The sequence below is a fragment of the Poeciliopsis prolifica genome, unplaced genomic scaffold, assembly GCF_027474105.1.
Source record: "Poeciliopsis prolifica strain line A6 unplaced genomic scaffold, Auburn_PproV2 SCAFFOLD002, whole genome shotgun sequence".
Lineage (NCBI taxonomy): Eukaryota > Metazoa > Chordata > Actinopteri > Cyprinodontiformes > Poeciliidae > Poeciliopsis > Poeciliopsis prolifica.
This window is the reverse complement of record NW_026562377.1, coordinates 22,466,189-22,478,852: the sequence shown is the minus strand read 5'-3', so window position 1 is coordinate 22,478,852 and position 12,664 is coordinate 22,466,189. Positions and strand designations below refer to the sequence as shown.

Sequence of the window (12,664 nt, the reverse complement as noted above, 5' to 3'; positions counted from 1 at the left end):
ATACTGGCAGGGAAAGCAAAGGTGGAACGACATAACCAAGTGGCAGGCATAGTCTACAGAAACATCTGTGCAGAATATGGACTGGAAACCCCGAGATCAAAGTGGGAAACACCCCCAAAGGTGGTGGAGAACGCCAGAGCTAAGATCCTGTGGGACTTCCAGATCCAGACAGACAAATGGTAATGGCGAACCAACCAGACATTGTCGTAGTGGATAAACATCAGAGGAAAGCCGTTTGTGGTAGATGTAGCAATACCAAGTGATTGCAACATCAGGAAAAAGGAGCACGAGAAACTGGAGAAATACCAGGGCCTCAGGGAACTGGAGAGGGCCTGGAAGGTGAAGACCACAGTGGTGCCTGTGGTCAATCGGGGCCCTCGGGGCAGTAACCCCCAAACTGGAGCAGTGGCTACAACAGATCCCAGGAACAACATCAGACATCTCAGTCCAGAAATGTGCAGTCCTTGGCACAGCCAAGATACTGCAGGACCCTCAAGCTCCCAGGCCTCTGGTAGAGGACCCGAGCTCAGAGGATAAGAACCACCCGCAGTGGGTGAGAAGGGAATTTTATATATATTAAAAAAAAAAAAAAAAAAAAGCTTCACTCTAATGGCTTTTATTTTCCAGTGGTGGTGCGTCACAATCAATTACACATTTGAGGAAACCCTGTACTTTATATAAATCTCAAAGGTGCACATTTGATGAGTTGTAATATTTTGGGAATATTAATCTAAATAAGTATTTGAACATTATGAAACTATAGTTGATCTCTTTGGGAATAACATGGAGTTATTAGCTTGGAGACATATTAAATAGATCATGCATCTATTGTATAGGACTACCTATTGTTGTACTGTAATTTGCAATCATAAAATGATTTTTCTTTAGTGGATAGGGGACCAAAACTGGCTCCAGCCCGGTGGCCCACATCCCTGTATATCCAGCCCTGCTGTGAATTATAAAAGCAGCTTACGAGCTCTGCAGCTTCTCTCTTGGCGTTGTATGTGTCCAGATGCTCCTGCAGCTCCAGCACGCTGAACTTCAGAGTCTCCAAAAGTCCGCAAGAGACCAGCTACAGCAGCATCAGACAAACACAACAGATTAGATGCATCTATTTAGACACAACAAGTAATGACTTTTATTTTTCTTAAAGAAATGCAGGCAGCCAACAGAATCAGACTCACAGTCTCTGCATCCAGGAGCACGGTGGGGCACTGCGAGTGAGACGTCATGACCTCGAGCGAGCTGAGGAACTGATTGCCCATTCGCTGGAGCCTCTCCCCCAAAAAGCGGACAGATGAATGTGTGATGGAACCAAACTTCCTCTGGATATTCTGTTCACCGAGAATCAGAAGGAAAAATGATTAATTCTCCTAAACACGCAGATAAAGAACCAAAACAAAACAAACGATGGGTTTACCTCAAATAGTCGAGAAAACACATGGAACGTGTAAACAGCAGAGGAGCCGTCTGTGTCCGACAACATCTGGTTGACATGGCAACGCCAAGCATCCTCCTCGTTGTCGTAGGCGACAGGCTGGAATGCCGCCAGGATGGCTGAGAGGAAGGGTGAAGGGGGCGGAGAGGCCTGGATCTCTGGGAAGCCGTCTGCGTCACCTTCATCTTGACTGAAACACACAGAGGAGCCAATGAGCTGCGCTCCGACATGCTCCACACCTTCACTGAAGGGCAAATGGAAACATGCGCACACAAATACAAACACACACACACACACACACACACACACACACACACACACACACACACGCACGCACGCACGCACGCACGCACGCACGCACGCATGCGTTGTTTTCACAGCAAGTAAACAACCTCACTGCTGTTTTTCTCAGAGAAGCTTCCCCCCTACACAGCGGGACTTGCATAACAACACTCGAGATTAGCATTTTAGCATCACGCAAACGTCTCACACATAAGTACTCACAGGCCTGACGGACCAAAGAGCCTGAAGAAGCAGGTGGAATATAGATATCTGAAGCCTGCACTGCCGAGCGCTGCGACGGACACGGTCTCTGTCCTCATCCTCACCCCCAACTAACGCTTCTCATCTCTGCCCCCCTCCTCGATCCTCTCCCCCTCGTCTGCAGCCTGACTGTGCTGCAACTGCTAACGGCACAAGCTCACAGCACTCTCATCCCACACAGGACTGCAGAGTGCTCTATACAAGCTAAGCACCTACACACACACACATTTCTGCACGCAGTTCCAGCTCCCAATTGCACACTAGTGGAATGTTGCTGGAGATGGTTTCTCTTCCTCCCTCCAATTCATAAATGTACAGCTCACATTTAACTGCAGAAGCTTTCCTCAGCCAAGTAAGAGCTGCACTTATAGAGAATGTTAGTAAGAGACGAAGTTAGCAACTATTTGTTCAACCTGGCTGTTATTGCTTCAGCGTAGTTTCTATCTCTTTAAAAATGTCCTTCAGCTAAAATTGGCCCACCTTCAATAGGAGAATGGGCGGGAGCCAGCGTGCGCCAGGCTGAAGTACTGCCAAAAAGATTTTTTCTACTGCAACATGTTTCGTCTTTGTCCTGCAAGATTATACTCTACAAGTGCTTGTTTATTTATTTATTTTCATTTTGCATGCACAATGCCTCAGCTGCTCCCACAAACTGAAAAATCCAATCTCCAGCCAATCAGAGAATGCACCAACACTCTTCAGTGTGGATGTGGTTCCTGAAAAAAGACGACTCAAGCTACATTAAAGGAAACTATGTCTTCTACAACATATTGAGATATGACCACAGTTCATTCAAGCTGCAACAAAAATTTGGAGATTGGCTTCACTTGTCTCCCTACTTTGGGAACAAACAATAAACTACAATCTAAAGCCAACATTAAGTTTCTTTCTCTTTGTGGAATTGGCTTTTAAAATACAGAAATGCTCACAGTATTTATATGCCAGTTTAAAACCAGCTAAAATAAGGCTTTCCATCAGTGGCGTCCTGAAGTTTTAAACACAAAAACCTAATTTGTAAAGTCGAAAAAGTATTTCAAATGAGCATTTTTTATTATTATTATGTGTGAAATAATGTGAAAAATAATTTAATTTACTGGACAAAAACTACTTGTCTTCAGTAAAAAGTCATCTGTATATCACAAACATAAGCATCATTTCCCTGTTAAAAATGTAAAAAAAAGAAGAAAAAAAAACCAAAGGACAAAAAACAAAACAAGGCCCGTTGATTTGGGTATTAATAGTTTTCTATCAGCAAAACTCTTGCTAAATAAAAGACGAGTATTTTTTGTTGTACTGCACTTTAAAGGCAATTCACACAAAACTACCAATCTCTCATATAAAACGTGACTTTATTCATATTATTGCCTTCATTTTAAAAATATTGATTAGCTGTTCCCCAACACATTTCCTTCTGAAGTAAATGACTTATACCAGGATGAGTAAAGCAAATCTTATGTAAACTTTTCACAGTTTTTTGTGTCACTGTCAGCCTTTATTCAGAGAGGAAATTAGAGGGAATGAGAGCAAAGGATCAATCCAAAAACTCTCACCTCCTTATTCAAAATATCATTTACCTAGACATGCCGGAGAAGTCTGCCTCCTCTTCCTCACAGCGCTCATCCAGCTCCTTCAAGGCCTTCGTCACATCCTCTTCCCACAAAGAGCCACAGGTGCTGTCCGGGTCTGGATCCTGCTTGGGGTCCGGCGTGGAGGGGATGCACAGAGGCAGTACGGTCTGGCAATCCTCCTCACAGAACAACCCCGGCGGCGTGTCGATGGCCGGCGGAGGAGGGGGTGCCGGGTCCAGGTCCTCGTGAGGGTCCTGGGTCTCCTGGGTGTCCTGGGAGTACTGGGGGTCCTGCGGGTCAGGGAGGTCGCACAGCTCGGGTGCGTCGGACGGCAGAGGAGGGACGCTGCAAAAGCCCGTGTCCTCGCTCACGCTGCTGCTCAGCTCATCTGCCGCAGTCATGCTAACAGCGTCCTGCAATGCAAAGCAACGTGGAGGCACTCAGTGACAACTTACCAAGCAAGTTTACTTACTGTGTCATCATGAAGTTCTGGTCTCTTTGTGTCATGTAGCAAAACTACAACCAGTTTACAGGCATACACAGTTTAGGTCATTAGTGTAAGTATTTAAAAATACCATTTTGAAAGTTAGCATACAATCTCCACCATCTCCAGGAATTTTTTTTTTTTTTTATTCTCTAAGAGGACAATTATGATTGGATGCTATTAAACATAGTTTATATGATCTTCCCACTAAAAGTGACTGCTAAAACTTGATCAGTAAAACAATGGAACTGCCTTAGCTCGGTAACATGCTGCCAAAAGCCACTGTGACGTGAAAATGGTGGCCATCATTATAAGATTCCAGACTTGGTGTTGGAGGAAAGATCGTCTCCAAGCACATCTGGCTAATTTCTTCAAGCAAAAAATTAAATCTCAGCTTCTTGCTTGGCGATTCCCATGGATGGATCAATAAACGGCAGCACATATCACAACATTTACTATTATTATTATACCTGGTAAAAATGTGTAAAATTGAACAAAATAAAATTTCCAAGTTAAGAAACATCGCTTTTTTTAAACTAAATGACTGGGGCGACCCTGATTGGCAGACTCTCTGGTAGCTCTGTCCAATTACTTTTGCTAACAGCAAAAAAAAAAAAAAAAAAAACTTTTTAGATTGAGGCATTTGGGACCATTCCTGTTTGCATACTCTCCCTTTCTTTAGCTCATCCCAGTTTTGGTGTAAGAAAACTGAACAGGTTAAGTTTGGCAACTTGGATATGTTGATTTGGCCAAATGGCTAGAATTAATATCCTGCTGAAAGACCCAATAATGACCAACGTCTCATTTCCTAATAAAAATATCAAGGTTACCTTCCGCCTTAAAACAGTTTGCACTAGGTCCATCACCCAATAGAGTGGTCACATATTTATGGCAGCTCTGGGATCCCGTAAATAAGGTTTGTTACAGCTGCTGCCAACATTTATGTCACTTTCTCCAGAATCGCAATTAATCTGAGATTTTTTTTTCCCCTTCTTCTTTCCCAAATTTGTTCAGAAAACTCTCAGTTGCACAGTAGATGCAACCTGCTTGTTAGTTCATCAGGAGGAGGAAATAAAGGTTCAGCAGACAGGATTGTGTGCTGAGCATATTTCCGGGGTTTTCATTTTCAGCCCACTCCCTGTTTGGTTTAAGGCATCAGATCTTTTCCATGTCAAGTGTTCAAGTCTGAGTGAAGTCAGAAGTCATTGGTGTGAAAGTCCAAATCAAGTCCAAATTCTTTTATGAAATCATGAATCGAATCTAAATTCATTATATTTGTAACTGGAGTCAGTTGTGCGCAGCATGACTGGAGTGAAGATTTATGTTGCTCAACATGAAGAAGGACGAGTTCTGACTAAGAGAGCTTCAACTCTTCTGGCTGCACTCTTCTAGCTTCATTTAAAAGTCTGATGCATTAAGAAGACGGCATGTGGCAGGCCGCCCAGTACGTCACAGGGACGGCATCTGTATTATGGAAAGCTTTTAGCGGCATTCATGGTCGTCCAGGAAGGAACGAGTAAGAGTATTGATGGTTTTATCGGGGGCTCATTATACTAAGAGCTGGGGGTGGAACAAGACGGGGGGGCGGGAGGACCTTGGGATGATATTGAGATCCTTGGCAAAAAGAAGTTAAGCTTGTAGAGCTCAATCACTGAAGGGTAGAAACACTTGCTGAGGCATTCGAGCATAAACGGAGACACGCTCGACTTTAGCCTTTTATGCGCTAAATAACACCTCACTGGATATTATCTGTGCTGTCCATCATCTTAAGACATGAACATTATAACAATATGCACATTTTTAAATACTATATTTTCCAATTTTATATAATTTATTAAATGGCTTGAACTGTTGACTCAGCTCTTTGTCGTGATCCTTCAGACTCACGACTGCCCCCTGTATTTTAAAAGCCATTCCCACAAAGAGAAAGAGGTACTGTTCATGCCACTGGACAATAATAAGTGAATGAATGTAATGATTCACAATAAAATACAGCAATCCTAAACTTTCACATGATTTATTCCACCCTGACTCATATATACATTTACTATATTTCCTTTTTTCTTTCCTGGGAAAAGCCGGAATTCATATCATCATCCGCGCTTCTTGCCACATTAATTTAGATTGGCTTCATTATTTTGGCAACCAAAACAATATATTACAATTTAAAACCAAAATTACTTCTTACTGAAGTATTTTGAAGAATGTTATGGCACCAATATGTATAAAAATATAAATTCAAAACATAAAAAGTGTTATTCAGATAGATAAATTATAATTTTCTCCTAACATATATACCTTTTTACACATTTATTATGTCCATGGTGTACCCTCCATCAACAGATATTAATAAATCAGAAAATATGATTGAATGCTTTTATCGTTTGCCATTTAACTGTAAAATTGTACAACTAAATGTGAATGCTATATTTAGGTTGCCTAATTGATGACAGTTATGTTTGATTTTTAGCGTAGGATTCATGTTTGTGGAGCTCTAGAAGCAGAGATTGAGGAATTGCTTAAAAAACTGGAGAATTTGAAAATATCGCAGTTTTATCACACCACCTTAATTACCACAAAACACTCTTCTAAAATGGCTTTTTTCAGTAATTGAGATAAACTGTGTGTACAATTATTTTTCCTTTTTCTAAAAAATGTGAAATTATTTTGTCAGAAATCTACGCCTCCGTTTTTTCTAACTACAGCCGCTTTAATATGCCATCGAAAAGCAGAGAACTGGCCAAATGCTTTGTCTAATTCTGAGAATCTTTGTCAACTTTTTCACTTTCTGTCTTTGTCAACTCACCAGTAGGTGGCAGTGTATGAGATGAGAAAAAGCCCCAATAAAGTTGCTTAAACGCAAGTAAACCAAGAACACTTACACACATACAAATAAACCATTATCCATGACAATAAATGCAAAACAATTCAGTGTTCATGCACTCAAAGTATAAAATATTCCCCATACAAACGACAACCAGATCATCATAACATCTCAGCATCATTAGCGATTAAAGTCAGTAGCAGTTAGTAGCGTAAGACAGCTTGTGGCGTGTTAAAAAAGTAGCAAATGGAAGAGGTTTAATTGACTAGAGCACCTCTGAGTGATTTTCAGCTTAGTGCAGTTTTAAAATTCAACAAACCACTTAAAAAGGACTTATACTCACACATGCTTCGGATGAAGAGAACGGACCTCGTGTCGTTTTCACAAGTTTTTAAACGAAGGATTTAGTTGAAATGGTTATTGGGGTTGAGCAGGAACAGCTGGCCTGAGGTGAGTGCTTGCTTTCATCTCTTCCCAAAAATCACATAGTAAAAGCACAAGAGCTAAAAGAACCAGCCTCCAGCGCCCACACCCAGAGCAAAGCAACCAAGAGAAGGGGCCAGAGAGGGGAATTAAGCAGCTAAAAACGTCTGAACCCTATAGAAAGTCACAGAACCGACCCCCCCCAAAATAACACAAATCCCTAAAATGTTTTCTCTTTTATCCGCTAAATAACCGACAAGACAAGAAGTAGAGCAAAAGGCAGACAGAAGCGGAGAAAGAAAAGAAAGGCAAGCTAAAAAGCACCCGAGCACCACAGTTTATTGCTTCTCCCGATTGATCGCACCTCAGGCAGCTGGCTGCTGGTGCTGTCTGAGTGGGCCATCTCCAAACTGGGGCTATCCAGTCGGGGGAGGGAGGGGAGAGAGGGCAGAGAGGGCAGGACGGTGGCCTCTTCAGTCATGGCGCTGCTGGACGATTCCTGAGACTGCTGCAGCGAGTCCACATGGTTGGATGTGGTGTCGTCTGTCGCCGAGTCGCTGTTCAGCTGGAAAACAGACGAGACGACGGGTTTCAGCGCGGGTTGTTACGGATATAAACACACGAGAATAAAGTTAAATCGTGGCTGATAACTATGTTATCCAATCTGAAAAAACACAAAATCTTACCAAGTAGTTTTGGTCTGGTTTCTAATAGGGGTGCACCAATCTGCTTTTTTCACTTCTGATACCGATAAAGATATCTGATGTTTAGTATTGATACTGATCTGATACAGAAAATCAGTATTAATTGACTTAAAATGTTGTTTATTGGATCAGTACATTTCTAGCTTATAGGCCAAATATCTTTGTACACTTTAAATGAGAGGAAACTGACAGAATAACTTTTCAGCAAGGAACAGGAGCTTGTTTTAAGTCAATAATTTCTTAATATTGACAAAAAAATGCTAGTTTACAAATTATTTCATTTATGATATGGGGAAGATGCTTTGTTCCACCTGCAGATTATTTCACTCATATAGTTCTTTTTCATCAATGTTAAAGAATCATTTGCTTCTAAGTCTTGCTGAAAAGTTACTTTTAGTTTTCAATTGCACAAATATGTTAGCACTAGGATGTAGACCAAATATACTTGGTAAGATTTTGAGGTTTTGCAGTGTACTTCCTTTCCCCAAAAAGGTTCGTTTTATGATTGTGTGCAATCGAAGACAACAAAATCTCTCCTTTCCTCAGTTTAGTAGACTTAAAATAAGAAGTTGCAAACCTTCACAAAGTATTAAGCAAATAACATAACCTCAGTATCAATAGCAAGAGAAGTTTAGTCATTTTAGTCTTGAATTTGATGACCCTGCATCTTCAGGGTATTCCTAAAAACAAGCATGCTATTAGCAATTTAACTTTATTGACTGGCTTCCTATTGCAGGTACAATCTTTACAACAGCCCTTGGACTTTTTCACTTCCAAAATGTTTTCTCCTGAAATTCCAAGTGACAGACCAACACAAAGTAACATTTATTAAAATGTAAATATAAGAAATGCAGATTTGCCGTTGTTTTCTGCATGCAGTAAATTCTGCATTGAATTTCCACAACGGAATGACACAAGTATCAGTGACATTTACATCATTACATTACCAAACCCCAACATACTGTTAATTTTCATAATGTTTTCTCCTACAACAATTAACTTCTGAAAATTAGGGCTGGGAATTTATTGTGAAACATTTCTTCTGTCAAGAAGAAAATCCTTTTCTCCTAAATGTAAATTTGAAAATATGAACAATTTATATCACTAAATGTGTGCAATTTAGTGATATAAAGAAGTAAATCTTTAAGTAAATCACATCCTAAATAAGAGTATTTCAAATGAGTGGGTTTTTCAAAAGCAGTATTTGTGTTTGTGGTGCTAAGAGTTCTGCATCTTATCATTGCAGTGATACCGTTACGTAAAAAAGTAACAAAAAGATGATTTTTTTTTTTTAAATCATCATTTTTATCGCTACCACAATAGCAATACACAATTTTGCAATGAAACACCCCTACTGCCACTTCTGCACAACTTTTTGTTGGTCTATCAATTAAATGCTAATGACAAAATGTGAAAAAACTTCACGGGGCGTGAATACTTATTGAAGGTCGTGTAAATGCTGCATGCACTCAAGTATAAAAACTGGATGACTCGCGTCTCTTTGGGAGTCACATGTTCAAAGTAAAAGGCAAAAGCTCATTCTCTCACCATGCATTATCAAGAGGAGCAGAGGAGAAGAGAGAGAACAAACCCTTTTCTAGAAAGAGTTCAAGCATTTCTGTTATATTACAGGAGAATTTAAGCTTACAGGGCAAAATGAAGAGGAGTTAGAAACAAGCTGGACAATTGTTAGAAAGTGGCAAAAACAGACAATGCAGGTTTGGAAAAACAAAAATTTTATACTTTAATAAAGTGTGCAAAAAAATATTGACTCAGTGTACTTACTAATAACTAATTTCTATACTCTATCTTCCTACTGACTTTACATGTAAATACACGATTTCACTTTGAGCCAGAGGTGAAAGGACTGGGCTGAGACATAAAGGGGGGCAACTACCACCACCAGTGAAGAAGCAGGCAGCAGGTCCAGCTTAGTATGCGCGCGCACACACACACACGCACACACCATGCCAGCGGGCTGTGTGAGGGGCCACGGTAGATTGGGTGGGTTGGGGTGTGTGTGTGCGGATCCTGGTCGGAGTGAGACTTACAAGGCTGGGGCGGATGAGAATCTGGCTAGCGCTCAGTACCTCCTCCTCCGACGACTCGTCCGTGTCCTCGTGGTTGGTGAGGTTGAGGCTCGGCGTGCTGCCAGCGTACTGGCACTCCTGCAAAGACGGCGTGTCCCCCTTGTCCATGCTCTCCAGGGAGCGGCGGCGCACCCCCCAGTTGAAGTTGTCCATGCTCTCCCCCTGCAGGACAAGCAGGCCGACAGCAGTGAGACAGAGTGTGCAAAGGGAAGGTTTGGGATGGAGAAATAATAATTTAAAAGATAATAATAATAAAAAAGGGTGCTTTCACACCAATTCCTTTTAATATAATCAAACATAAACCCAGGTTTATGTTTGGTTGAAGTGAACTCTGGTTCAAATGCATATGTGAACGCAAACGGACTGGAGACCGCCCACAAAAGCAGGAAATGGACTATATCTGGATAAATACAACCAAAATATGAGTCTAGTGCAGAAATAGTTTTTTACCAAAGACAAAAGAGAAATTCTACAACTGTAAAAACTTCATTTTTGTTTAGATTTTTTTTGTGCCGGTCTTCCAGTGAGGTTTTTATATCGTTTCCTTCAGTGGTTTTTGGTGCAGCAAAGGTAAAAGGCGGTGCGTTTGCAACCTTTCTTCAAAAGGTGTGAAAGCAAACCTCGCCAGCTAAAAACGTGAGAGATGTTGCAATAATGATCCCCACTTGAACAGAGTTTACTGCACTATGAGGTGTGAAAACACCCTAAATCTCAAAAGAAAAAAAACAAAAAAAGTCAACTGAAATCAAAACATCAAAAGGTCACATGCGTGAGGGAATGGCGTTGGCTTTTCTCAACATTTTGGGATGAAACATCATGCTAAGATCTAGAGCTATAAAAATGTCCACAATCACAAGGGAAAATCTTCAAGTCAAAACGTCCAACAGCACTTAATTGGATGGCGACACAGGGAGACCAGCAGGATGGGGAGGAATGAATTAACTTTTGGACCCAGAGACATACCTGCAACTCCTTGTAGCAAGAGAGGAAAAAGAATATGTATGTTAGTCGACTTAAGACTGCTGGAAAACAATTTTGCTCATTTGTCGCAACTAATTCAAGTCTGACAAAAAGAGAGCAATGGCAAGGCTGATCACTTAATGACATTTTCCACCCACTTTCAGCTTCTGAATCTGCTGCAATCAGACGCTCTGAACGTAAACCCACCTCAGCATCCTCCAGCTCCACGTCCAAGAAGTCAAAGTCCTTAAAGACTCCAAACTGCTGCTCGCTGCCCGTGTCTTCGCCCTGAACTTCCTCCTCTCGGACCACCTCCTCCACTGTGGGGATGAGGCTGGTCTGCTGGTCTGCAGAGTCCAGATCCTCATTGGATGAGAAAACCACCTGCGAGAATAAAAGGTTTATGTTGTCAGACGGTCCAATACAAAATCTCTACACCCTTAAAATACAAATAAAAAATTTTTAATTTCCACCAAAGAGACCAAGTTAAATCAACAAGGTTTATGGGAGACTTTGTCTGAAGCCACAGAGAAGGAGAGGAGTCTTACAGATGGATTTTTGGGAATGCCAGACTCTGGACCACATAAAGACAGGACATTCATCAGCCTTTCTCTGGTTCTTCTCTGTAACAGAAACACATGAAAGATTAGAAAACAAAAAACTTAAGAAGCTCTCCACGACTTCATTCTGGTCCCAGAAATCTCAGAGTTAAGATGAAAGTTGAATATAAACTAAGACTGTAGTTTAATATAGGGTCAAAACAATGAATCAGATTAATTATTTATTGAGATAATCGTCATTTAATTTAGTAATTGATTATCTTGGGAATACAGACTCAAAAAAAGGCCACCATCTTAAGAGTAGCAATTACTGCCTCACAGAATGATTCGTTCTTGTAATGTGTATCCACTGAAGGAAAGTACCTGCGACAGCTGAGGCCTCTTCCAGCTCACTTGCACCAGACCGTTAGAGTTGGAGCCAGATGACGTTGACGAGGTGCTCCTCGTCACGGCGATCACCTGCGCTTTTCCGTTTCGCCCTGCAGCGGTACGCTGATCGCCATATTTGTGGCCTATAATTGGTGTCTAGAGAGCAAGAAAACAAGTTTCAGCAACAAAGTGCTAAGAACGTGGGATGCTTGGAGGTGAGTTAGTTTCAAGCCGCAGGTCTGACCTCTGAGATGTCAAAATGGAAGTCCAGGGTCTTTCCAGGCAGCTCCTTGGATGAGTTGTTGAATATGCGAGTGAAGGCGATTTCTGGTGACCCGCAGGACTCTGAACTGTACGAACGCTGCACGTCGTCTGGAACCACCAGACTGGCTGATCGAGACACAACCATCTTCAGGATGTTTTGGGCTTCTTTCCAGTGTGGGCTCTGTAGCAAAAGCAAAAGGCGTTATGATGTAGTGCAAATGGTAAAAGCGTTTCTTATAATTCCTGCATGTACATAGAAAAAACATTTCCAACAGAAATACAATAGGGCATCATTTGCATACTGCGTGATCTATGACCAGACCAGAAAAACCCTTTAAGGAGGGTGATGTGATGGCATGCTAAAATACCCACCAGCCTTCTGGAAATACAAACCCATACTAATTCATTTTCAGAACTTTGTTTAAGACCGTAATGGC

The 12,664-nt window shown here is 41.4% G+C and overlaps 1 protein-coding gene across 10 annotated transcripts in view; it reads right to left on the bottom strand.

Annotated features, from left to right (window-relative positions):
* fryl (furry homolog, like) overlaps positions 1–12,664 on the bottom strand; it is a 77,309-nt gene that overhangs the window by 6,737 nt on the left and 57,908 nt on the right. For 8 of the 10 annotated variants that reach the window (XM_055049905.1, XM_055049854.1, XM_055049848.1 and 5 more), the window contains 10 exons: positions 12,208–12,408; positions 11,958–12,119; positions 11,583–11,657; positions 11,242–11,418; positions 10,036–10,236; positions 7,645–7,845; positions 3,556–3,962; positions 1,421–1,628; positions 1,185–1,334; positions 974–1,072 (listed from right to left, as the gene is read on the bottom strand). In XM_055049905.1, the coding sequence (XP_054905880.1) occupies positions 974–1,072; positions 1,185–1,334; positions 1,421–1,628; positions 3,556–3,962; positions 7,645–7,845; positions 10,036–10,236; positions 11,242–11,418; positions 11,583–11,657; positions 11,958–12,119; positions 12,208–12,408 (1,881 nt within the window). Of the gene's footprint in view, positions 1–973; positions 1,073–1,184; positions 1,335–1,420; positions 1,629–3,555; positions 3,963–7,201; positions 7,846–10,035; positions 10,237–11,241; positions 11,419–11,582; positions 11,658–11,957; positions 12,120–12,207; positions 12,409–12,664 lie in introns of those variants that run through there. The other 2 variants (XM_055049868.1, XM_055049913.1) reach the window with 2 other exon arrangements.